At 55.2% G+C, this 24,722-nt stretch overlaps 2 protein-coding genes across 6 annotated transcripts in view; both read left to right on the plus strand.

Annotated features, from left to right (window-relative positions):
- Window positions 1-6,596, plus strand: part of ZNF346 (zinc finger protein 346) — a 65,965-nt gene extending 59,369 nt beyond the window's left edge. Inside the window, exon 5 of one of the 2 annotated variants that reach the window (XM_055285133.2) lies at window positions 4,822-6,596. In XM_055285133.2, coding sequence (XP_055141108.1) covers window positions 4,822-4,944 — 123 coding nt within the window. In that variant the 3' untranslated portion in view covers window positions 4,945-6,596. The remainder of the gene's footprint in view (window positions 1-4,821) is intronic. The other variant, XM_063642539.1, reaches the window with a different exon arrangement.
- Window positions 6,597-12,149: 5,553 nt separating this feature from the next.
- FGFR4 (fibroblast growth factor receptor 4) lies at window positions 12,150-23,620 on the plus strand. 4 transcript variants are annotated; one of them, XM_055285111.2, is made up of 18 exons: window positions 12,150-12,316; window positions 14,845-14,988; window positions 15,685-15,948; window positions 16,038-16,118; window positions 16,228-16,394; window positions 17,281-17,404; window positions 17,916-18,106; window positions 18,233-18,371; window positions 18,725-18,918; window positions 18,993-19,138; window positions 19,219-19,340; window positions 20,934-21,044; window positions 21,126-21,316; window positions 21,652-21,774; window positions 21,882-21,952; window positions 22,198-22,335; window positions 22,687-22,792; window positions 22,922-23,620. In XM_055285111.2, exons 2-18 carry the CDS (start codon window positions 14,898-14,900, stop codon window positions 23,069-23,071), a joined length of 2,409 nt encoding a protein of 802 aa, XP_055141086.1. In that variant the 5' UTR covers window positions 12,150-12,316; window positions 14,845-14,897; the 3' UTR covers window positions 23,072-23,620. The 4 variants fall into 4 exon arrangements, with proteins under 4 accessions (XP_055141086.1, XP_055141084.1, XP_063499187.1 ...); XM_055285109.2 differs by having other exon boundaries at window positions 12,162-12,331; XM_063643117.1 differs by having other exon boundaries at window positions 12,183-12,331; window positions 19,005-19,138.
- The last annotated feature ends 1,102 nt before the right edge of the window (window positions 23,621-24,722 follow it).

Raw genomic sequence — 24,722 nt, forward strand, 5'->3', positions numbered from 1 at the left:
GGAGAATTGCTTGAAGCCACAAGTTTAAGACCAGCCCAGGCAATATTGTGAAACCTCCATCTCTACTAAAAACTTTTTAAAAAATTAGTCGGGCATGGTGATGCATCCCTAGGTGGTCCTAGCTACCTGGGAGGCAAGAAGATTGCTTGAGCCCGGGAGTCAAGGCTGCAGGGAGCTATGGTTGTGCCACTGCACTCCAGCTTGGGTGACAGAGTAAGACCCTGTCTTAAAGAATTTTTTTAGGCCAGGCGCAGTGGCTCACACCTGTAATCCCAGCACTTTGGGAGGCCAAAGCAGGTGGATCATGAGATCAGGAGTTCAAGACCAGCCTGGACAACATGGTGAAACCCCGTCTCTATTAAAAATACAAAAAAAAAATTAGCCGGGCATGGTGGCGGGTGCCTGTAATCCCAGCTACTCGTGAGGCTGAGGCAGGAAAATGGCTTGATCCCAGGAGGCAGAGGTTGCAGTGTGCCGAGATAAGTAACACTGTACTCCAGCCTGGGCAACAGAGCAAGACTCTTGTCTCAAAAAACAAACAAAAAAAATCTACATTTTATAATACCCCTCCCTTCAATAGGTCAAGTTTAATTTCTACCCTATATCCCCTAATATGGGTTGTAAGTAGCAATTCACTTTACTTACTGATTGATTGATTGATTCAAGGTCTCGCTCTGTCCCCCAGGCTGGAGTGCATGGCACAATCATAGGTCACTGCAGCCTCGATCTCCTGGGCTCAAGCAGTCCTCCCACCTCAGCCTCCCGAGTAGCTGGAACTACAGGCATGCATCACTGTGCCTGCTAATTTTTTTCTTCTTTATTTTTTTTTTTTTTTTTTTTTGAGGCGGAGTCTCGCTCTGCCGCCCAGGCTGGAGTGCAGTGGCGCGATCTCGGCTCACTGCAAGCTCCGCCTCCCGGGTTCACGCCATTCTCCTGCCTCAACCTCTCCGAGTAGCTGGGACTACAGGCGCCCGCCACCACGCCCGGCTGATTTTTTTATATTTTTAGTAGAGACAGGGTTTCACCGTGGTCTCGATCTCCTGACCTCGTGATTCGCCCGCCTCGGCCTCCCAAAGTGCTGGGATTACAAGCGTGAGCCACCGCGCCCGGCCTCTTCTTTATTTTTTGAGACGGAGTTTCTCTCTTGTCGCCCAGGCTAGAGTGCAGTGGTGCAATCTCGGCTCACTGCAAACTCTGCCTGCCGGGTTCAAATGATTCTCCTGTCTCAGCCTCCAAATTAGCCGGAATTACAGGCACCCGCCACCACGCCCAGCTAATTTTTGTACTTTTAGTAGATACAGGGTTTCACCAGGTTGACCAGGCTGATCTCGAACTCCTGACCTCAGGTGATTGACTGTCTCAACCTCCCAAAGTGCTGGGATTACAGGCATGAGCCACCGCGCCCGGCTGGCTAATATTTTTTATTAGGGTCTCACTCCGTTGCCCAGGCTGGTCTCAAACTCCTAGGCTCAAGGAATCCTCCTTGCTCGGCCTCCCGAAGTGCTGGGATTATAGGCGTGAGCCACTGTGCCTGGCTGTGACTCACTTTTAACTAATAGAATAAGACAGAAGTGACTAGAATCTGATGTCTGAGGGTAAGTTATACATTACATTGCAGCTTCCATATTTCTCTCTTGGATCACCAGCTCTGAGGGAAACCAGCTAACGTGTTGTGGGAACGCTCAAGCAGCCCTATCAAGAGGCTCTTGTTGAGAGAAATGTAGGCCTTCTACCAATGACAAAGATTCTTTGGCCAAATTTTAGTCAGGCTGCTGAGCCTTCTCCTAGGTCCATCTGTGTACTTCCTTGTAAAATCTAGTTTTAGCAAAGAACCTGCTAAGTCTAGTTTAGCAAGAACTGCTGCCCATCTTCGATATCTGATCAGATTCCTCCTCCTCCACCATCCCCCAGGTAATGGCTGATGGGCCTGTCTTAAGCAAGAATCCTGTTGGGTCAGTTTGGACAGAATCCCCTTACCCCCGATGTTTCCTCTTAGTCATTTTCCATTCACTGCTCCCCACTCTGCTCCTTGGCTCAGAATTCCCACTCGCCTATGCTGTATTCAGAATGGAGCCCAATCTCTCTCTTCCTGTGCAAGATCCCATTGCAGTGGTCCCTGTGACTATCTCAATGGTCCTGAATAAAGTTTTCTTTACTGTGCTTTAATAAGTATTGTTGAGCCGGGCGTGGGGGCTCACGCCTGTAATCCCAGCAGTTTGGGAGGCTGAGGTGGGTGGATCATTTGAGGTCAGGAGTTTGAGACCATCCTGGCCAATATGGTGAAACCCTGTCTCTACTAAAAATACAAAAATTAGCTGGGCATGGTGACAGGCGCCTGTAATCCCAGCTACTTGGGAGGCTGAGGCTGGAGAATTGCTTGAACCCAGGAGGCAGAGGTTGCAGTGAGCCGAGATCGCGCCACTGTACTCCAGCTTAGGCGACAGAGTGAAACTCTCAAGAAAAATAAGTAAATAAAAATAAAAACAAGTATCTTTGAATAATTTTTTCTTTAACACCAACAGCCAAATATTTGTTATGTAAAGTCATTAAGTTTAAAAGTAATGTGTTATGAAGCAATGGATAACTAATACAGGTCTTTTTCCTAAAAGCCATGGAAATTTATTAAAAGGTTTTAAAGAAATAGCAGTGAAAACAGGATGAATTTGCTGCCATGTAAACAGATGAGTACTATGGCCAAAGAGCCAACAGAGGAGAGTGGAGACACAAAGGAAGGGTTTTCTACTGAGAAGGAGCCTTTTTTTTATAAAGGGTTGAAGAAAAAGGATTAGCCAAAGAAAAAATTATTTGGTTCACATAGTGAAATGTTCAAACAAGAAATGGCTTCAGGCATGGCTTGATCCAGGTGCACTCCAGCTCTTGGCCCTCTTGTTTCCTTTATTGCTGTCATTCTCAGAGAAGCTCTCCCAAGCAACTCTAAGCATCCCTATTCACAGCTCAGCTTCTCAGAGAGTTGGTTTCCTATTCATTCCAATAAAAGACCTAGACTGGCTCCCATTGGCCTTCCCATGGTCACATGCTCATCTCTGACTTAATCACAATGGCCTGGGAGATGGAATATTCTCCTTAGCCAGGTCTGGGTCACATGTCCACCACAAATGCCAAGGAGGAGTGTTGGTTTCATCCAATCCCCCATGGACTGCTAGTAGGGGAGGACCAGGACATCAAGAAAAGTTTGAGGGGTCGTTACCAGAGAGAGGAAAAGGGTTTTGATGTCCAGTTTAGGGTGGCCAGGAGGGATCTGAAAGAAAAAGGAATGCCTGGCCGGGCACGGTGGCTCACGCCTGTGAGCACTTTGGGAGGCCAAGGCAGGTGGATCACCTGAGGTCAGGAGCTCGAGCCCAGCCTGGTCAACATGGTGAAATCCCATCTCTACTAAAAATACAAAAATTAGCTGGGCGTGGTGGTGCGTGCCTGTAATCCCAGCTACTCGGGAGGCTGAGGCAGGAGAATTGCTTGAACCCAGGAGGTGGAGGTTGCGGTGAGCCGAGATTGTGCCACTGCACTCCAGCCTGGGCAACAGAGCAAGACTCCATCTCAAAAAAAAAAAAAAAAGAAAAGACAAGGGAATGCCTGAGAGGAGTCCAGAAAGCTGAATGGCAGGTATCTGGTAGAATGGCTGGAAAGCGGGGAGGACAGATAGGCAGGCCAGAGGAAGAATACTCAGCAACAAAGGCAGCATGAGCAAAGACGCCGCCACGGTGTCAGCCACTCAGGCACATTCAGAGGCTCTACCTGGAGCTCACTGCAGCTGCGAAACAGAGCAGGTGTCTTGGGGGAGACTGGAGATGGGACAGCAGAGAGCAGCAGAGGCCAGTCCTGGAGGGCCCTGAATGTCAGGCTGAGGAGCTGGGGATGCCAATGGGTGGTGGGGGGAGAGCAGTTAACGGTGAGGAGTGGCAGCACAGTGGCACATGCCTGGAGTCCCGGCTAATGGGGAGGCTGAGGCAGGAGGATCCTGTGAGCCTAGCAGTTGAAATCCTATCTGGCAATGTAACAAGACCCCGTCTCTAGTAAAAATAAGCTGGCCGGGCGTAGTAGCTCGTGTCTGTAATCCCAGCACTTTGGGAGGCCAAGGCAGGAGGATCACTTGAGGCCAGGAATTCGAGACCAGCCTGGCCAACATGGTGAAACCCCATCTCTACTAAAAACACAAAAATTAGCCACGCGTGGTGGCACATGCCTGTAATCCCAGGTACTTGGAAGGCTGAGGCAGGAGAATCGTTTGAACCCGGGAGACAGGTTGCAGTGAGCCTAGATCACGCCACTGCACTCCAGCCTGGGCATGAGACTCTGTCTCAAATAAATAAATAAATAAATAAATAAATAAATAAATAAATAAATGATTTAAAAAACATAAAAGCTGAGGAGTGATTTGGTTAGATCCATAGTTTAAAGAAGTCATTTTGGGGCCAGGCACGGTGGCTCACGCCTGTAATCCCAGCATTTTGAGAGGCTGAGGCAGGTGGATCACCTGAGGTCAGGAGTTTGAGACCAGTCTGGCCAACATGGTGAAACTCCGTCTCTACTAAAAATACAAAAAATTACCCAGTTGTGGTGGCTTACACCTGTAATCCCAGCTACTCAGGAGGGTGAGGCAGGAGATTTGCTTGAACCTGGGAGGCGGAGGTTGCAGTGAGCCAAGATCATGCCACTGCACTGCAGCCTGGGCGACAGAGTGAGACTCAAAAAAAAAAAAAGTCATTTTGGGAACCAGTCACTGCTTCTTTTTGATGGCCCCTGGTTTTATTAGGGGAAGCAAGGGGTTCAGCAAAATGCATATACTTCTGGCTTCCTTTGCAGCTAGGGGTGACCATGTCACAGTCTGGCCAAAGAAATGAAATTGGGAGTTGGTGTGTGGAAACTCAACTCTCTGGAACTTCTTCCTTCCTCCTGCCTCCGCACAAATGTGATGGCAGCAGCTGAAGCCACCATCTTGCGACCATGAGAGAAAAACCTGGAGAACAGACGAGTCTTCAACCCTGACTTCAGACCAACCTACACCCACCTCTAGACGTGGGGCTAAGTGAGAGATGGATACACTGTTTCATTTAAGCCCTGGTCACTTACGTTTTCTGTTATTCACACCCCAACAAAACCCTACCTGGTCCAGGAGGGCACCGGGGAAAGTACAGAAGGGCACGAGTTTATTTCCTGCTTCCCTGGAGACCACCAACCCTCTCACCCTTCCAGCCCAGCCTCTGCCACTTCCCAGCTGTCGGTCCTCCTCCAAACAAATGTGCATGCCAACACCCAGTGGGTGTGAGGCTTGTAGGCCCAAGTCTAGAGAGAGCTGAGTCTGGCAAAGCCTGAAAGCCCCTGTCCTAGCAAGCCAGGCCACAGGTCTAGAGTATCCGGGACCAGTGAATAAGGGGACCGGGGGTGCTACTGAGACTCTGAGAAGCCAGGACTAACCTCACTCAGATCCCTCCTCCCCAGTTCCCCTCCATCCACTTTGGTTTGGAAGCCTCCCCAGAGCTCTCCCAAGCTGTCATCAGTTCTAAACTCTCTGCCTCCACAAAAATGCCCTGGGCAACCTGCAACTCACAGCCCTGCTGTCTTCAGAGTATAAACTGGAGACAGAAGTACCCAGAATTGAGGACGGGTGGGAAATGAGGAGAAATGAGGGCTGAGGAGGGGTCATTCTCACAGTCCCTCCCTCTCGGTCACAGGAGGATGTTGCCCATGCTTTTGGGTGGGTCCCAGGCCCATAGCTGCAAATATTCATATTGGCTACTCTTCCGTGAGCAAGGGGTATGTGCCAGGCACTGGCATTGTGCTTGACATACATTATCACACTGAGTCCTCACGGAAGATGTATTATTCCTATTTCACAGAAGATGAAACAGGCTTGAGGTTAAGTGATTTGTCTGTGACCACAAAGAGTTTTGGGACTCAAACCCAGATCTGTCACTGGGCAAGGTGGCTCACACCTGTAATCCCAGCCCTTTGGGAGACTGAGGCCAGCAGATCTCTTGTGGCCAGGAGTTCAAGCCTGGCCAACAATGGCAAAACCCCGTCTCTACTAAAAATACAAAAATTAGCTGGGCGTGGTGGCACGCGCCTGTAATCCCAGCTACTCAGGTGGCTGAGGCAGGAGAAGCGCTTGAACCCAGGAGGTGGTGGTTGCAGTGAGCCTAGATCATACCACTGCATTCCAGCCTGAGTGACAGAGTAAGACTCTGTCTCCAAAAAAAACCCAGATCTGTCCAACTCTGACACCCAACCTTTAATCACTCACTTGCTGTCAATGTCACCTCCGTTTTGACCAGCCAAGCTAGACCTCCCTGGAGCCTGTGAAGAAGCCAAGGTAGAAAAGGGTTGGAAAAGAATGGTAAAATAGGCCAGCTGCGGTGGCTCACGCCTGTACTCCCCGCACTTTTGGAGGCCGAGATAGGCAGATTGCTTGAGCCCAGGAGGTCAGGACCAGCCTGGGCAACATAGTGAGACCCTGTTTCAACTTAAAAAAATGGTAATGAACAATTGTCAATTCTGAGCAGCCGGGTATGGTATGACCCTGTGTACTTTTTCTGTATTTTAAAATGTTCTCAAAATAAAACTTGTTTAAAAAAAAAAAAGAAGAAGACAAAGAAGAGAAGGAGGAAAAATAAGAGGAAGAGGAAGGAAGGAGGAAAGAAAAGGAGGGGGAGGGGGAGGAAGAGGAAGGGGGGGAGGAAGAGGAGGAGGGAGGAAGGAAGGAAGAATAAATGAAGAAAGAGGCCAGGCAGAATGGCTCATGGCTGTAATCCCAGCACTTTGGGAGGCCGAGGCAGGTGGATCACCTGAGGTCATGAGTTCGAGACCAGCCTGGCCAACATGATGAAACCCTGTCTCGACTAAAAATACAAAAATTAGCGAGGCGTGGTGGTGCATGCCCATAATCCCAGCTACTCGGGAGGCTGAGGCAGGAGAATTGCTTGAACCCAGGAGGCGGAGGTTGCAGTGAGCCGAGATCACGCCACTGTACTCCGGCCTGGGCAATAAGAGCGAAACTTCATCACCAAAAAAATAATAATAATGTAAAATAAATGAAGAAAGAACAAGACGGGTCGGGTGCAGTGGCTCACGCCTGTAATCCCAGCACTTTGGCAGGCCGAAGTGGGCAGATCACCTGAGGTCAGGAGTTTGAGACCAGTCTGGCCAAGATGGCGATTTTTGTCTTTACTAAAAAATATAAAAGTCTGCTGGGCATTGTGGTGCATGCCTGTAATCCCAGCTACTCGGGAGGCTGAGGCAGGAAAAGTGCTTGAACCCGGCAGGTGGAAGTTGCAGTGAGCCGAGATTGCACCACTGCACTCCATCCTGGGTGACAGAGTAGGACTCCATCTTGGGGGAAAAAAAAAAAAGAACAAGACTGGGCCCAGAGTTAGGGCCAGGCCCAGGCTGGAGTGGGGCCTGGGCAGGGGCCGGGCTGGCTGTAGTGGCAGTCCTTCTGCACAAGAGCCCCAGTGTTCCCTGGGCCCGGCTGCCATCCAAGAGCAACATCGTTGGCACCAGGCAACGTCTGCCCTCTACCCCCCGACGACTCTGCCCCCAGGCAGGTGGGGGGTAGGACCTGGCCTCAGGAGACCCTCCTGGCCCAGCCCAGCATTCTTGAGGCACAGAGTCTGCAAACCCCTGCCTGGGGCCGGGTGCCTCCTCAGGACTGCTGGCTAAGAGGTCAAGGAGTGCAGTGCTCAGTCCCAGCCCCCACACCTCCCTCCCCAACACACTCACCTTCAGGTGAATCTGCACCTTCCCGGGCCACAGTTAAGGATGGAGACAGAAAGCATCTGATGCAGTAGCATCAATGGTCCCTCTCTGGAGAGTTATCTCGAGCTCTCCATCTTTGCCCCAGAAGACAGGGGTTCAAGTCCTGCAATTCACTTGCCAGATGACCTCAAAGAAGTAATTCCATCTCCCTGAGCTTGTTTCCTCACCTACAAATCAGAGCTAAGGATTCCTATGCCATTTGGCCTGGTGGAGGAATTAAAGGATATAACCCATGTCCAACACCCAGCATGATGCCTGGCACGTAACGGGAGCTGAAGAGTCAGGAGCTCAGGAACGGAAACGCGTTCATTTCCCCCAACACTCCTAGGAAGAAAGAAGCTGGAGCAGCCAGGAGCCATTGCTCACGCCTGTAATCCCAGCACTTTGGGAGGCCGAGACGGGTGGATCACCTGAGGTCAGGAGATCAAGACCAGCCTGGCCAACATGGTGAAACCCCGTTTCTACAAAAATACAAAAATTAGCTGGGCGTGGTGGCAGGCACCTGTAGTCCCGGCTACTAGGAAGGCTGAGGCAGGAGAGGCAGGAGAATTGCTTGAGCCTGGGAGGGGGAGGTTGCAGTGAGCCAAGATCACGCCACTGCACTCCAGCCTGGGCAATAGAGCGAGACTCCATCTCCACAAAAAAAAAAAAAAAAAAAGAAGAAGAAGAAGCTGGAACATGACTGTTTTCTGGGTGGAGAAACTGAGGCAGAGGCAGGTTAACAGCAGGATCTTAGGATGACAGGCTCTTGCCTCTGCTAAGCAAGAGTGTGTGTGTGTGTGTGTGTGTGTGTGTCTGAATGTTTTTTTTTTTTTTTGAGACAGGGTCTTGCTCTGTTTCCCAGGCTAGAGTGCAGTGCGTGATCTTGGTTCAATGCAACCTCTGCCTCCCGAGTTCAAGCAATTCTTCTGCCTCGGCCTCCCCAGTAGCTGGGATTACAGGCGTGCGCCACCATGCCTGGCCAATTTTTGTATTTTTAGTAGAGATGGGGTTTTACCATGTTGGCCAGGCTGGTCTCGAACTCCTGACCTCAAGTGATCTGCCCACCTCGGCCTCCCAAAGTGCTGGGATTACAGGAGTGAGCCACTGTGCCCAGTCGTGTCTGAATATCTTTGAGAAAGAGACTGCAAATATGACTGGTGAAAGACTGCGTGTCAGCAAGAGAGTGGGACAGTGTGAAAGGCTTAGGTGCTCTCCCTGACTGGCTCAGCTTATCTCCCAGGCTGTAACTGATTACTTATCTGTCTGTCCCCACTACAATGTCAGCAGCCCCTTGAAGGGCAGAAGTAGGGTCCAGGCCAGGTGAGGTGGCTCACGTCTGTAATCTCAGCATTTGAGGAGGCTGACATGGGCAGATCACTTGAGGTCAGGAGTTTGAGACTAGCCTGGCCAATATGGTGAAACCTTATCTCTACTAAAAATATAAAAATTAGCCAGGTGTAGTAGCACACATTTGTAATCCCAGCTACTCAGAAGGCTGAGGCAGGAGAATCACTTGAACCCGGGAGGCAGAGGTTGCAGTGAGCTGAGATCACACCACTGCATTCCAGCCTGGACAACAGAGCAAGACTCTGTCTCGAAAAGAAAAGAAAAGAAGAGTCCAATTCGGGGCTTTATCCCCAGGATTTAAAACAGTGGATGCCACATAATGAACCTTCAATAAATAATCATTCAAATGAATGAGTGAACGAGTGAATGACTTTGTGAGGGAGCATCAGCCTCTGCCGAGGTTCAGTGTGAAAGGTTATGAGTGCGGGGAGAGGAGGCAGACAAGGGATATGGGGAACATATCCTAGGGACATCAGAGGGTTGCCGGTCTGAGGGATTTGTGCATCTCAGGAGACAAGGAGGTTGCAAGACCTGAGCTATGAAAACTTTTAGTTTGCCTTTGGCTCCGGTAAACTCCGGAAATGCCCGAGAAGGTGAATGAAAGCCATGTGGGGTCCAGCTCCAGCTGGCGGCTCACCCTGCTCCCCCCCACAACCACATTCACAAGGGGAGCCAGCAGAGGGCCAGAGGCAGGGAGCTGAACCCCTCCAGCAGTCCGGGAGGTCTGGCAAGGTCCCCTCTGGACAGGCAGCTCCCAGGGCCAGGAGCCTCATCTATCCTGGGAGCTCCAGCAAGGCAGGACTTGAGAGAAGGGAACTGGGACAAATTGTTTTTAAAAGATAACCAATTAAAAAAAAAAATTTATAATATACATATATATATATATATATATATATTTTTTTTGGAGACAGAGTCTCACTCTGTCGCCCAGGCTGGAGTGCAATAGCACGATCTCGGCTCACTGCAACCTCCACCTCCTGGGTTCAAGCAATTCTCTGCCTCAGCCTCCCTAGTAGCTGAGATTACAGGCGCCTGCCACCATGCCTGGCTAATTTTTTTGTATTTTTAGTAGAGACGGGGTTTCACCATCTTGTTAGGTTGGTCTTGAACTCCTGACCTCGTGATCCACCCACCTAAGCCTCTCAAAGTGCTGAGATTACAGGCGTGAGCCACCGTGCCCAGCCTAATATATATTTTTAATAGAGACGAGATCTCACTATGTTGCCCAGGCTGGCCTCGAACTCCTGAGTTCAAGCGATTCTCCCGACTCAGCCTCCCACAGTGCTGGGATTATAGGCATGCGCCACCATGCCTGGCCCCAATTATTTTCTGATTTATCTTTGGGGGGAGACCATTCTTTCGCTTAAGAAGAAAAAGAAAAAAACAATTTTAAGTCTCTTTAATGGGCCTGACAGTTATGCAAAGATATGCCACTATCCCTTTGGGAGTGAGAGTGGAAAGAACTAGACTTGTCTGCATAACAATGAGAAAGGAATTTGCTTCTTAAGGCAGGGTCTACACTAGCTAGAGGGGACAACCAGGACCTGAGCCTCGGACAGGGTCTCACTCCATAGACTGTCGCCCAGGCTACAATGCAGTGGAGCGATCATGGCTCACTGCTGCCTTGACTTCCTGGGCTCAAGCAATCCTCTGGCCTCAACCTCCAGAGTAGCTGGGACCACAGGTGCACCCAGCCCATTTCCCTTCTTCTCAAGGTGCCTTAAGAGAAGGAGAAGGCTTGATATTCAGGTGAGGGATGGGCAGAGATCAGAGGCTGCCTGGCCTCCTAGTTTGGCCACAGTCTAGATGCTCAGGAGAGAAGTGCTTACAGGTGAGGCAAACATGAGCCAGGTGGGCATGGAGCTATCTGGGAGCACCTACTGTATGCCAGACACTTGAACTCTAATGGTGAGGTCTGAGGGCACAGTTCCTCTACTGAAAAATAGAGACAGGGCAACTATGTTGCCAGGGCTGGCCTCAAACTCCTGAATTCAAGCTGTCCTCCTACCTCAGTCTCCGAGTAGCTAGAACTACAGGCACCCGTCATTGTGCCCGGCCATTCCACAGCTATTTACATAATTAACTGTTCGGCTACAATTCTGGCAAGTGTGCTGAAGAAATAACAGGTCCTAAATAATTACAGCTAGTATTACAAAGCAAGCGCTGCATGCCAGGCTTACACATACTGCTAACATGTCTACTTTTTGCACCAACCTCTTGAGGGGGAGACTGTCATTTGCCTGTTTTACTGAAAGGACAGTGAAGACAGAGGCCTTGTGTGATGGTGCTGAGAGCTGGGCCTATGACGTCCAGCCCTGTAGTCTGTGCTCTGAACCACTTCACTCTGTTTCTTTCAACATCCTCACAGTAGAGAAGTCATCTAAGAGGAGCTTGCAAGTCCAGAGAGCTTCCTGAAGGAAATGAGCTGAGAATAATATGAAATTAACCAGACCAAGGGGCATTCCAGGAAGAGGGAATGGTACGTGAAACTGCCCAGGAGTAGCAGGGTGGGAGCCAGGAGGCGTGGGTCATGGCAATAATCTATGTATAAAGAGCTATGGGAAGCTATAGGAAAATTTAAGGGAGTGGCTGACACAGTCAGATTTGGGTTGTAAGTATCACTCCGCAGGTTGCGCAGGGAACAAATGAGGGAGCAGAAAGAAGGGGTTCTCCTATCCGCTGCACCGTACTGCGCAGAAGACATGGGAGCCAGGCATTCCCTGAGGGGTGAAAAGCAAGGAGTAGAGCTGGGTAGTAGACTACAATTTAGAAGCCTGGCCTGGGGCCTGGGTGGGGCGAAAGAGGCGGAGCCTGAATGGGGTGTGTATGGGGGGGTTGCGTGTAGGGGTGTGTGTATAGGCTGGGGCGGGGTCCCGGGAGAGGGCTGACTGGGTCGGGGGCGGGGCTCTCCAGGTGGGCGGGGATCTTGGCCACACCTCTCTCCGGCTCGAGCTGGTCCAGGCGGGGCGGGCCCGAGGGGGTGAGGCAGGAGGTGGGCGGGCCCGGGGGGGGGGGCGTGGAAGGAGGGGCGGGCCCGAGCAGGAGGGGGCGGGCCCGAGGCGCGGGGCGGGGCAGGAGGTGGGCCGCCCGCGGCCACGCCGCCGTCGCGGGTACATTCCTTGCTCCCGGCGGAGGAGCGCTCGGGTTGTCTGCGGAACCTGCTGCGTGCAGGGGTCGCGGCCGGCTGGAGCTGGGAGTGAGGCGGCGGAGGAGCCAGGTGAGGAGGAGCCAGGTGAGCAAGGCCCTGTGCTGGGCGCGGAGTCACGCAGGCTCGAGGTGAGCCGCAACCCTTGTGGGCCCGGGCTGCGCTCCCAGCCGCCAGGGGGCGAGCGGCGGCGGGGCTGCGGGGACTTCCCCTCCCGGCGCAGGGGACCTGGGCGTCCGCCGGGCGGCAGGGGGTGGAGGGGGCGGTAAATCAGTAACCCGCAGCGCACACAGGGCCCTTTGTCCCTCTCCGTCCAAAGAGCACCCCGGCCGCGGAGCTGGTTACTCATTGCCCACCGAGTCGGGGGCAGGCTGGCCCTGTGCAGCTACCCTCGGGACCCATTGATTCACACCTCCCCCAAGGCTGGCCCGGCAAGGGTGGGGGAGGACAAGCGCGCTTGTCCCTGCGGCTGTCTTCGCGCAGGCGGCAGAGATGAGGGAGCTGAGGCCCCGAAAGGTTCAGTCACTTAGTGCCCGGGGGCCTCCAGCGCGAGTGCGGGAGGCTGAAGGTGAACCCAGGACTGCCTGATGCCTAAGGCATGCCCTCCGTTCCCACGTGCGGGGTGGTCGGTCAGCGGTCAGCAGCCACGGGTGACTCGACTAAGGACTCTGATATCAGGGCAGCCTGAGGTAGGGATAAAATCCCGGGCTTCCCCACCCACTCCCAGCCCAAGCTGTGTACCCAAAGAGCGGCCCTCTCTGCCAAGCCGAGCTTGGTAGGGAGTTTTACCAAGGAGGATCCAACTGGATTTGAGAGTTGAGTGGGCTCAGAGACAGCAGTATCTGAGTCAGGTAGAGAAGAGGAATGAGGGGCACACAGGGATGGGCAAGAGAGCACATGTGCCCAGTTTTGAAAGCCAATGGCTTCAGCGCTCCTGAAGGGGCAGACGGTGTGACCAAAGAGATAGGCAGCGGCAGAGAGGGAGCCCTAGGATGTTGAGCTGGATCCTGCTGGGCACAGGTAGCCATTAAGGGCTTGCAAGCCGGGAGCGTGACACGGCAGACTTGTAGGTTTTTTTGTTTTGTTTTGTTTTGTTTTGTTTTTATTTATTTTTTTTTTGAGACGGAGTCTCGCTCTGTCGCCCAGGCTGGAGTGTAGTGGCGCGATCTCGGCTCACTGCAAGCTCCGCCTCCCGGGTTCGCGCCATTCTCCTGCCTCAGCCTCCCGAGTAGCTGGGACTACAGGCACCTGCCACCACGCCCGGCTAATTTTTTGTATTTTTAGTAGAGACAGCGTTTCACCGTGTTAGCCAGGATGGTCTCGATCTTCTGACCTCGTGATCCGCCCGCCTCAGCCTCCCAAAGTGCTGGGATTACAGGTGTGAGCCACCGCGCCCCGCCGATTTGTAGTTTTTTAAAACTCTGCTGGAAGATGAAGGTTGAAGAGCCCAGGGAGAGGATGTTTCCAAAGGCCCGTGCAAGAGATGGCCGTGACCTGCCCTGAGTAGGGGCAGGGGAAGCCAGATGGACTGGAAGTGGAGTGGCAGTGACCAAGGAGGAGGAGGTGTGATAGGCTTCCCACGCAGGGTACATCAGAGACACCAGTGCCACCCATAGGCCCCTAGGACTGCAGCAGTCACCCGATTCCTTTGTCCCAGCTGAGACTCAGTTCTCAGTGTTCTATTTTGGGTAACAGAGGCGTCCTTGGTAGCATTTGGAAGAGGATAGCCAGCTGGGGTGTGTGTACATCACAGCCTGACAGTAACAGCATCGGAATCAGAGGTGACTGGCTGAGGGCAGACCCAGGGCAACAGGTTAACAGTTCTAGGGCCGGGCACAGGGAGGAGAACATTCCACCACTCTGTGTGCCCAGTGCTGATGCACGTTATCTCTTTCATCTCAAAACAGTCGTATGAGGATAGCCAGAGAGAGACAGAGACAAGGAATTACAAGTTGGTGAGAGTCAGGATTTGAACTTGGCTCTGGCGGATGGATAATTAGGGTCTGTATTCTTTACAAAACCGTGTGTGTCTCAGATGGAGTTGGTGCATAACAAGCAGAGGTATCCAGGGATGCTGTCCTGCTTGCCACGGAAGGGGCTGCCTTGTCAGTTGTGAGCACCCAGCCCTGGAAATGTCAGTAATGCTGTAAGGAGTGGGGATTGGATCAGATAACATCCAGATGCTGAAGTTTGGCCTTGTATCATTTTTCACTTTCTTTTTTGGCTCTTCGGCAATCAATTCATTTATTCAGCAAAAAATAAATTACGTGTGCCGAGAGCATGCAGAAGATATGTCTCCGTTCTCTGCTTCCCTCCAAGAAAAGAATCCAAAACTTCTTTCTGTGAACGTGTGCCAGGGTCCCAGCAGGACTCAGGGAGAGCAGGAAGCCCAGCTCAGACCCCTTGCACAACCTACTGTGGGGAGGCTTTAGGCTCTGGCTACTGCAGAGCTGCTTCCAGTCTGCACTGCCACAGCCTGGCCAGGGACTTGGACACATCTGCTGGCCACTTCCTGTCTCGGTTTCCTCATCTGCAAAATAAGGGAAAAGCCCCCGCAAAGGTGCACGTGTAGCAGGAGCTCTTTTCCGTCCCTATTTTAGGAAGGCTGTTGGTGGGAAGTCCAGCCTGGGGCCCTGAGAGCTGTGAGAAGGAGATGCGGCTGCTGCTGGCCCTGTTGGGGGTCCTGCTGAGTGTGCCTGGGCCTCCAGTCTTGTCCCTGGAGGCCTCTGAGGAAGTGGAGCTGGGTATGGCTTCTGAGGTGGGAGAGGGTGGCAGGGGTGGGAAGAGTGGGCACCAGGAGGGGGCTGCTGGGCTGAGCAAAGCTGGAAAGGATCCTTGCCCAGGCCCTGAGAAGGTGGCAGCAGGCCAGGGCTCAACCACTGAGACTCAGTCAATGCCTGGCTTCCAGCAAGCATTCATCTATCTCTGTGTCTGCGAGAGAGGACTGGCCTTGCAGGGCGCAGGGCCCTAAGCTGGGCTGCAGAGCTGGTGGTGAGCTCCTTGCCTGGGTGTGTGTGTGTGTGCGTGTGTGTGTGTGTGTGTGTGTGTTCTGTGCACTGGGTGTGTGACCTAGGAGGTCCAGGCAGCATGTGTGGTATATGCATTATGAGGGTGATATGCCCCGGTGCAGCATGACCCTGTATGTGGCACCAATAGCATGTGCCGTGTGTGTGTGTGTGTATGCGTGTGTGTGTGTGTGTGTGTGTCTTGGCCAATGTCATGTGCACTAAATGCTGTGTATGTGACATGCCCCAAGAGTGTGGCATTTGCCCTGGGTGTGGCATCCGCAGCATGTGGCCGTGCGGGTGTCAAGGAGCTGTGGCTCCTCCAGCATGCGTTGCGAGGTGCTTGTGCCCTGCATGTGCGGCGTGTTCTCTGTACATAGGAGGCTGCCTCAGATGGGGCTGCAGGGTCTGCTGACCTCTGCCCTCTGCCCACAGAGCCCTGCCTGGCTCCCAGCCTGGAGCAGCAAGAACAGGAGCTGACAGTAGCCCTTGGGCAGCCTGTGCGGCTGTGCTGTGGGCGGGCTGAGCGTGGTGGCCACTGGTACAAGGAGGGCAGTCGCCTGGCACCTACTGGCCGTGTACGGGGCTGGAGGGGCCGCCTAGAGATTGCCAGCTTCCTACCTGAGGATGCTGGCCGCTACCTCTGCCGGGCACGAGGCTCCATGATCGTCCTGCAGAATCTCACCTTGATTATAGATGGTAAGAGACTAGCAGGGAGTTAAGGGATGCCTGGGGAGACAGACCTGCCCCTCTTGGACCTCAGATGCTTCCCTCTGTCCCTGATGTAGACTCCTCGACCTCCAGCAACGATGATGAGGACCCCAAGTCCCATAGGGCCTCCTCGAATAGGCACATTTACCCCCAACAAGGTCAGTAAGTCTCCAAGGACTTGTGTCCCCGCTGCTCATCTGATCACTGAGAAGAAGAGGCCTATGTGGGAACACACGGTCATTCTAGGGGCCTTCCCCTGCCCTCCAGCACCCTACTGGACACACCCCCAGCGCATGGAGAAGAAACTGCATGCGGTACCTGCGGGGAACACCGTCAAGTTCCGCTGTCCAGCTGCAGGCAACCCCACGCCCACCATCCGCTGGCTTAAGGATGGACAGGCCTTTCATGGGGAGAACCGAATTGGAGGCATTCGGGTGAGTCTCTGGGTTCTAAGACTGTCTGCTCCCCCATTTTCATTCCTTCTTCAGTCCCTTCATACCTACAAGCATACCTATAAATCAATCGAATGAGTAAAGCGATTGCCGGGCCCCGGAAGGAGCCCTGAACTGTGGACCTGGGCAGCTCTGGTTCCCCTTCTGCTACTCTCTGGCAAGTGACTTAACCTCTCAGCCTCAGCAACTCTATTTGTAAAGTGAGAAGAATCGGCCGGGCACGGTGGCTCACGCTTGTAATCCCAGCACTTTGGGAGGCCGAGGCGGGCGGATCACAAGGTCAGGAGATCGAGACCACGGTGAAACCCTGTCTCTACTAAATGTACAAAAAAAATAAGCCGGGTGTGGTGGCGGGCGCCTGTAGTCCCAGCTACTCGGAGAGGCTGAGGCAGGAGAATGGCGTGAACCCGGGAGGCGGAGCTTGCAGTGAGCCGAGACTGCGCCACTGCACTCCAGTCTGGGCGACAGAGTGAGACTCCGTCTCAAAAAAAAAAAAAAAAAAAAAAAAAAAAAGAGAAGAATCACTGACTGATTGGTCTCAATAGGCCTTAGCATCTCATCATCTTGATGAGACCCTGCAGGCTGGGCTCCATGCTATCATGAGGCACCTGAGTCTCAGAGAAGGCAAGGGCTGGCTCAGAGTAGCTAGGGAGAGGGAGAGCTCAAATTCCAAAGGCTCAAACCCAAGACTCAAGCACACTGGGGAGCCTACTCCTTTGTCCCATAGTCCGTGGCCTGGGCCTGATGTTCTCAGGGCCTAGAGAGCTTGAGAAGAGCCCTGTGGTCAGGATGAGGATCTAGCCTCCTGGTCCTCTGGGCCCCTTGGTGGACATGGTCCAGTGGTCCCGGACACTCTCTCTGCCTGCAGCTGCGCCATCAGCACTGGAGTCTCGTGATGGAAAGCGTGGTGCCCTCAGACCGCGGCACATACACCTGCCTGGTAGAGAATGCTGTGGGCAGCATCCGCTATAACTACCTGCTAGATGTGCTGGGTGAGCGCGGGGCCGGGAACGGGGAGGCCTGACCCATCTTGGGCTCAGTTGTGCCCTCTTGCTGGGGTCTAGTCTGGCGGGCAGGATGGACTCAGATGAGTCAAGCAGCTTGGTGACCAGGTGGGTCAGGAGAAAGCACAGGGGTTAGGGTGGGGCTGGAGGAGCAGGGGTCTGCCAAGAGGAAAAACAAGAAGGACATGCAGGCAGAGGGTGCGGCCTGAGCTGAGGGCCTGAGTATAACAAATGCCCTGCACTTGCAGGCCAGCATATTCGTAGGGAGTGGCGTTTATATGGGGAGCCAGGTGGTGAAGGGTTTTGAATGCTAGGCTGAGATGTTGTCCTTGACCTGAAGCAATGGGGAGCCAGGGAAGGTTTAAGCAGGGTAAGCAGGAGATGGACAAGAAGCTGCAGAAAGGTCCCTCCCTTGAACTTGAGGAAGGCTGGAGGGAGGCAAACAGGGTGCTTCCATGGGTGCCAGTGGTCAGGGTTGACTGCCTTGCCCGGTCCCCAGAGCGGTCCCCGCACCGGCCCATCCTGCAGGCCGGGCTCCCAGCCAACACCACAGCCGTGGTGGGCAGCGACGTGGAGCTGCTATGCAAAGTGTACAGCGATGCCCAGCCCCACATCCAGTGGCTGAAGCACATCGTCATCAACGGCAGCAGCTTCGGAGCCGACGGCTTCCCCTATGTGCAAGTCCTAAAGGTGCACCCTGCTACAGCCTGGGCCCCATTCTTCTCCCACCTGGGGTTGGGGGCTCCCCAGCTTTCCTGTTGGCCACAATGTGGCCCCAGGCCCTGCTGTGACCCCAGAGCATGTCCCCCTCCCCAGACTGCAGACATCAATAGCTCAGAGGTGGAGGTCCTGTACCTGCGGAACGTGTCAGCCGAGGATGCAGGCGAGTACACCTGCCTGGCGGGCAATTCCATCGGCCTCTCCTACCAGTCTGCCTGGCTCACGGTGCTGCCAGGTGAGCACCTGAAGGGCCAGGAGATGCTGCGAGATGCCCCTTTGGGCCAGCAGTGGGGGCTGTGGCCTACTGGGTGGTCAGTCTCTGTTGGCCTGTGGGGTCTGGCCTGGGGGGCAGTGTGTGGATTTGTGGGTTTGAGCTGTATGACAGCCCCTCTGTGCCTCTCCACAAGTGCCCGTCCGTGTGACCCTCTGCTGAGGTATGGGTGCCTGGGACTGGGCATAACTACAGCTTCCTCCGTGTGTGCCCCCACATATGTTGGGAGCTGGGAGGGACTGAGTTTGGGCGCATGGGGCAGCCAGTCTCACCACTGACCAGTTTGTCTGTCTGTCTGTGTTCATGTGCGAGGGCAGAGGAGGACCCCACATGGGCCGCGGCAGTGCCCGAGGCCAGGTACACGGACATCATTCTGTACGCGTCGGGCTCCCTGGCCTTGGCTGTGCTCCTGCTGCTAGCCGGGCTGTATCGAGGGCAGGCGCTCCACGGCCGGCACCCCCGCCCACCCGCCACTGTGCAGAAGCTCTCCCGCTTCCCTCTGGCCCGACAGGTACTGGGCGCATCCCCCGCCTCACATGTGGCAGCCTGACTCCAGCAGGCAGAACCAAGTCTCCCACTTTGCAGTTCTCCCTGGAGTCAGGCTCTTCCGGCAAGTCAAGCTCATCCCTGGTACGAGGCGTGCGGCTCTCCTCCAGCGGCCCCGCCTTGCTCGCCGGCCTCGTGAGTCTAGATCTACCTCTCGACCCACTATGGGAGTTCCCCCGGGACAGGTGCGCTGAGCTGTGTGGGGGCAGGGACGCGGGCGCCGGGTTGACTCGGAGGTCTGAGGCTGGACTTTCTCCATCTCCAGGCTGGTGCTTGGGAAGCCCCTGGGCGAGGGCTGCTTTGGCCAGGTAGTACGTGCAGAGGCCTTTGGCATGGACCCTGCCTGGCCTGACCAAGCCAGCACTGTGGCCGTCAAGATGCTCAAAGGTGAGTGTGGCCCAGTATGGTGGCTCACACCTGTAATGCCAGCACTGTGGGAGGCTGAGGGTGGGAGGATCGCTTGAATCCAGGAGTTCGAGGCCAGCCTGGACAACATGGCGAGACTTCAGCTCTACAAAAAAAAAACAAGAAAATCAGTTGGGTGTGGTGGTGTGTGCCTTTAGTCCCAGTTACTAGGGAGGCTGAGGCAGGAGGATCCCTTGAACCCAGGAGTTGGAGGTTGTAGGGAGCCATGATCACGCCACTGTATTCCAGCCTGGGCAACAGAGTGAGACCCTATCTAAAAAATAAATAAATAAATAAAAAAGGTGAACGTGGCAACCTGGAGGAGGTGCTATGGCGTTGGGACTGATAGAAGGGGCTCACGGTGCTACCAGGTGAGCCCTGGAGCTGGGAGAGGCTGTGGGATCCCACCCTTAAACCTGCAATTCACCTCTGCTCCTGACCCTGGCAAGTGACTTCTGAGCCTCAGTTTTCCCTCGTGTCATATGGGGTACATAACAGTCCCTACTCCCAGCCCAAGGATTGTGGAAAGTGCCTGGCTCATAGTCAGGGCTCAATAAATCTTCACCACTGGGGTGACGATGATGAGAAGAATTTGGTGTGACAGGCTTGGTATCCTCTGTCAGCATTAGTCTGTGTCAGCCTTGACTTCACATCTCCTTATCAGCCTCACAGGCCCTCTACCTCCTTCCTTATGGTTCCCCCCAGACACACCTTCAGCCTCCCTTGGACCCTCCCTAGGTCTGCCCCCAACGTCCACTGCCGAAGGAGGACAGCCCTTCTGCTTGCACCCAGTCCCAGCCCTGGGGTGCTCTTGCTGGGCACTCCTGCACCCCGCCCATCAGGGCCTCTCCTTGCAGTTCCCCAGCCCCCTCTGCAAGAATGGCCTCAACTGCTCTTCTGCTCCTCCCCTCCTCTCTACACAGCTGGGGCCACCTGGTGCTCCCTGGGAGGCAAGGATTGAGAAATGCACATTGTGACATTGGCGTGTGTGGGTGGGGAGTGTTATGTCATTGGCCCAGGGCCACAGGTCAGCCCCAGGGGCTCAGCCAGAGAAGCCAGAGCAGCCTTCTTCCTAAGCTCCCTGGCTGCGCCCTGCCTGCCGCCAGCTCCCTGAATTCCCAGGCCAGCTGGAAGCCAGGCCCTGGTCAAACAGACCCCAGGGCGCCAGCCTGCTTTCCGTACCCAGAAGCTCTGACCCCATGCAGGGACTACCACTAACCCCTCCAGAGGCAGCTTCCTTCCTTCCTGCTCCGAGCTCTTCCCCTCTCTCCTGTTTCCTGGGCCTGCCCACTGGGAGGCCTGCCCCTTAGATCCTTGATACAGTTAGATCCTTGATACAGTTGCATCCTTGCAACTGCTGTGACAGGTAGGGTGTGACCCACTACTCTGTTTCTCACAAGACAAACCAGAGGTTCAGAGACGCTAGGAGACTTTTTCAAGGCTACACAGCCTAGCAAGGATTCAGCCCTAGACCTTCGTAGCCCTGGTCCAGTACTCTTTGTCCTGCCCCTGCCTCTGCATGCTCCCTCATGTAGTTGGAGGCCAGCCTCTTCACCCCGTCTGCTGCCCTTACAGACAACGCCTCTGACAAGGACCTGGCCGACCTGGTCTCGGAGATGGAGGTGATGAAGCTGATTGGCCGACACAAGAACATCATCAACCTGCTGGGTGTCTGCACCCAGGAAGGTGGGGCTGGCTGCATGGGCCGTTAGGGTGCAGAGCCAAAGCTTCGTCAGTCTCTCCACGCTCCCTCCACTCCCTCTGTAGGGCCCCTGTATGTGATCGTGGAGTGCGCCGCCAAGGGAAACCTGCGGGAGTTCCTGCGGGCCCGCCGCCCCCCAGGCCCCGACCTCAGCCCTGACGGTCCTCAGAGCAGTGAGGGGCCACTGTCCTTCCCAGGCCTGGTCTCCTGCGCCTATCAGGTGGCCCGAGGCATGCAGTATCTGGAGTCCCGGAAGGTACAGGCAGTAGGGCTCTAGGCCCCTCTCAATCTCTCCAGCTCCACTCTCTCAGGCCTGTGGCATTAAATGTCCCGACTTCTCCCTCTCTGCTCTTTTTCATGACCCCACCTCAGTGTCCCCAGGCATTCATGCTTTCCTGCATTCCCCACTTGTTCCTCACGCTTCCCTAGAGGGGAGAGGGGACGCAGGAGAATGCACTCCCCGTTTCTAAACCTTGACCTCCGTCTCTGTAAAGTGGGTGGAGGGCCCCTGCCCCCGGGCCTGCCTGGGGGTGGTGTGTGCTCAGCTCCAGGCCAGGTGTCCTGATGCACGCAAGCCCCCGCTCCCTGCAGTGTATCCACCGGGACCTGGCTGCCCGCAATGTGCTGGTGACCGAGGACAATGTGATGAAGATTGCTGACTTTGGGCTGGCCCGCGGCATCCACCACATTGACTACTATAAGAAAACCAGCAACGTGAGGGAGATGGGGCAGAACTGGATGGGGGTGGAGGGGGACTGGGCCCGGGGTGGCAGGCATGAGGATCTATGGGACTCTGCACTGAGGCCCTCTCTCCCCTCCAGGGCCGCCTGCCTGTCAAGTGGATGGCGCCCGAGGCCTTGTTTGACCGGGTGTACACACACCAGAGTGACGTGTGAGTCCTGCCAGCAGTCACTGTCCTGCCCCACAAAAAGGGCAAGGCACTGCCCAAAGTCACGTGGCCCCAGGAGTCATGCGCTCGAGGGCTCCTTCAGATTTGGCCTGGGACCCGAGTGGGCCCAGACTCCAGGAGGAGCCCATCCCCACCAGCTGTGATGGGTCATGCCTGTGGGGTCCCCCGTCCTAACCCCGGTCGTAGGGAGGGCGCTGAGCCACACTGAGCCCTGGCCCTGCCTCCAGGTGGTCTTTTGGGATCCTGCTGTGGGAGATCTTTACCCTCGGGGGCTCCCCGTATCCTGGCATCCCAGTGGAGGAGCTGTTCTCGCTGCTGCGGGAGGGACATCGGATGGACCGACCCCCACACTGCCCCCCAGAGCTGTGAGGCCTCACCCTGCCCTCAACCCCCCTTTCCAGTCCTTCTACTCCGCCCTGACCAGGCCTCAGGGTGTGCTCCGGCCAGAAAGACAACACTAACAACTCCTCCTCCTCCTCCTCCTCCTCCCCCCCTTCTTCTTCCTCCTCCTCCTCCTCCTCTTCCTCCTCCTCCTTTTCCTCCTCCTCTTCCTCCTCCTCAGCCTAGTGGAGTGTCCTGGCCTGGCTTCCACTGATGACCCTCCTATCCCTCATCAAACTCCCCACCAAACTCCTCCCCACCCAGAGAACCCCCGGTCCTCCCCTTCCTCCTGAAGGCCTGAGGCTCCCTGTGACCCTCCGCCCCACCTCTCCCAGGTATGGGCTGATGCGTGAGTGCTGGCACGCGGCACCCTCCCAGAGGCCGACCTTCAAGCAGCTGGTGGAGGCGCTGGACAAGGTCCTGCTGGCCGTCTCTGAGGAGGTACAGCCCCTCCCACCCACCACCTCCTTCTGCCTGCTCCCCTCCAGGCGTCATCTGGCCTGACCGCGTGGACATGCGCCCCGTCCCATCCCGGGTGCTGCAGAGGCTGACCAGCTCTGTTCCCCACAGTATCTCGACCTCCGCCTGACCTTCGGACCCTATTCCGCCTCTGGTGGGGACGCCAGCAGCACGTGCTCCTCTAGCGATTCTGTCTTCAGCCACGACCCCCTGCCATTGGGATCCAGCTCCTTCCCCTTCAGGTCTGGGGTGCAGACATGAGCAAGGCTCAAGGCTGTGCAGGCACATAGGCTGGTGGCCTTGGGCCTTGGGGCTCAGCCACAGCCTGGCACAGTGCTTGACCTTGGCAGCATGGGGCCCCTGGCCCAGAGTTGCTGTCCCAGGTCTCTGGTTCTGCTTCGGGTAGGTCCCTCCTTGGTCCTGGAGTTCGTAAAGGGTCTTTCTGCTCTGGCCTTGGGTTCCCAACCTACAGCTCAACTCAAGTCTCAAGGCCGTGCCCTTGCCCTTGGAGCTGCCGTGCCTGTGTCCTGATGGCCCAAATGTCAGGGTTCTGCTCGGCCTCTTGGACCTTGGTGCTTAGCCCCCATCTCGGGTTTGGCTGAGCCTGGCTGGAGAGCTGCTATGCTAAACCTCCTGCCTCCCAATACCAGCAGGAGGTTCTGGGCCTCTGAACCCCTTTTCCCCACACCTCCCCTGCTGCTGCTTGCCCCAGCATCTTGACGGGAGCATTGGCCCCTGAGCCCAGAGAAGCTGGAAACCTGCCAAAAACAGGAGCAAATGGCGTTTTATAAATTATTTTTTTGAAATAAAGCTCTGTGTGCCTGGGTCTTCCCTGAGCAACATGGAGGGGGGTGAGGTGGAGGGATCCCTCCAGCAGAGTTCTGCCTACAGGACACGGACTGAGGGCACCGGACCAGACCATGGGCTCCGCCACCTCTGCTGCCCCAGGAGCCAGTGTGTGCCTATCTGGGTCTGCCTGTCCCACCAGCACCATCTTGTGTCTGCTACGGTGTGAATGAGTGTTAATGGGCTGAGTCCGCATTGCACTATACACGGTGGGACTCCTGTACCCTCTGCACATGTGTGTGTGTGCATGTGTGCCCTGTAGCTGTCCCCCAGGGAGCTGGCAGCCCCCCTCCCCCATCTGCTCAGCATTAACCAAGCTGACCGTTAACACAGCATGAAAATCTGAAAGGCAGCCTTAGGCCGCGGCCCGCTCCCACGCTCTGCCGGGGGAGGCTGGGGGCTTGTGGAGGGCATGCCCGCCCCGCCCTGGCCAGTCTCCCGGGCAGCAGCTGGTTGCCGCCCGCCTGGGCTGCAGCTGTCCCTGCCTGCCTGGTCTTCCGCTGAGGAGCCGTCACAGCCCTGTACTCAGAGCTCCTCAGAGGAGCAGCTTCTCAAGGCTCTGAGCCTGGAACCTCCTTCCCTGGCCCCATCCTGGCACGCACTGCTACTCCCCAGCCCCTGAGCCTTGAGTGGGCCATGGGGGGCCCAGGCATGGTGTCTGACCCAGCGCTTGGCACTCTCCTGTCCTTTTCCTTACAGGCCTCAGGCTGGGACAGGACTGCCCAACCAGGACAGCCTTTATGGAGGCCACCTGGATTGCCCCCGTCTGCCCCCAGGAAGTGGTGGCTGAAAAGACATATGCGGTCAGAGGGATCAGATAGAGGAATTGGAGGTGGGGCCTCCTTGGAAGACTGAGCAGCAGCTCATGATTGTTTATCCTCACTCTGGGGCTCCTCACACCTCTCACCATAGCCTCTCCGGCTGACAGTATCCCAAACAGAACTCATCTTACCCCCAGAACTGTCCCTCCTCCAGGGCAGGAACCAGGGAGTCACCTGACTACTTCGCTCAAGAACCCTGTGCCAGGCCAGGCGCAGCGGCTCACCCCTGTAATCCCAGCACTTTG

Source organism: Symphalangus syndactylus, chromosome 7 (assembly GCF_028878055.3).
Source record: "Symphalangus syndactylus isolate Jambi chromosome 7, NHGRI_mSymSyn1-v2.1_pri, whole genome shotgun sequence".
Classification (NCBI taxonomy): Eukaryota; Metazoa; Chordata; class Mammalia; order Primates; family Hylobatidae; genus Symphalangus; species Symphalangus syndactylus.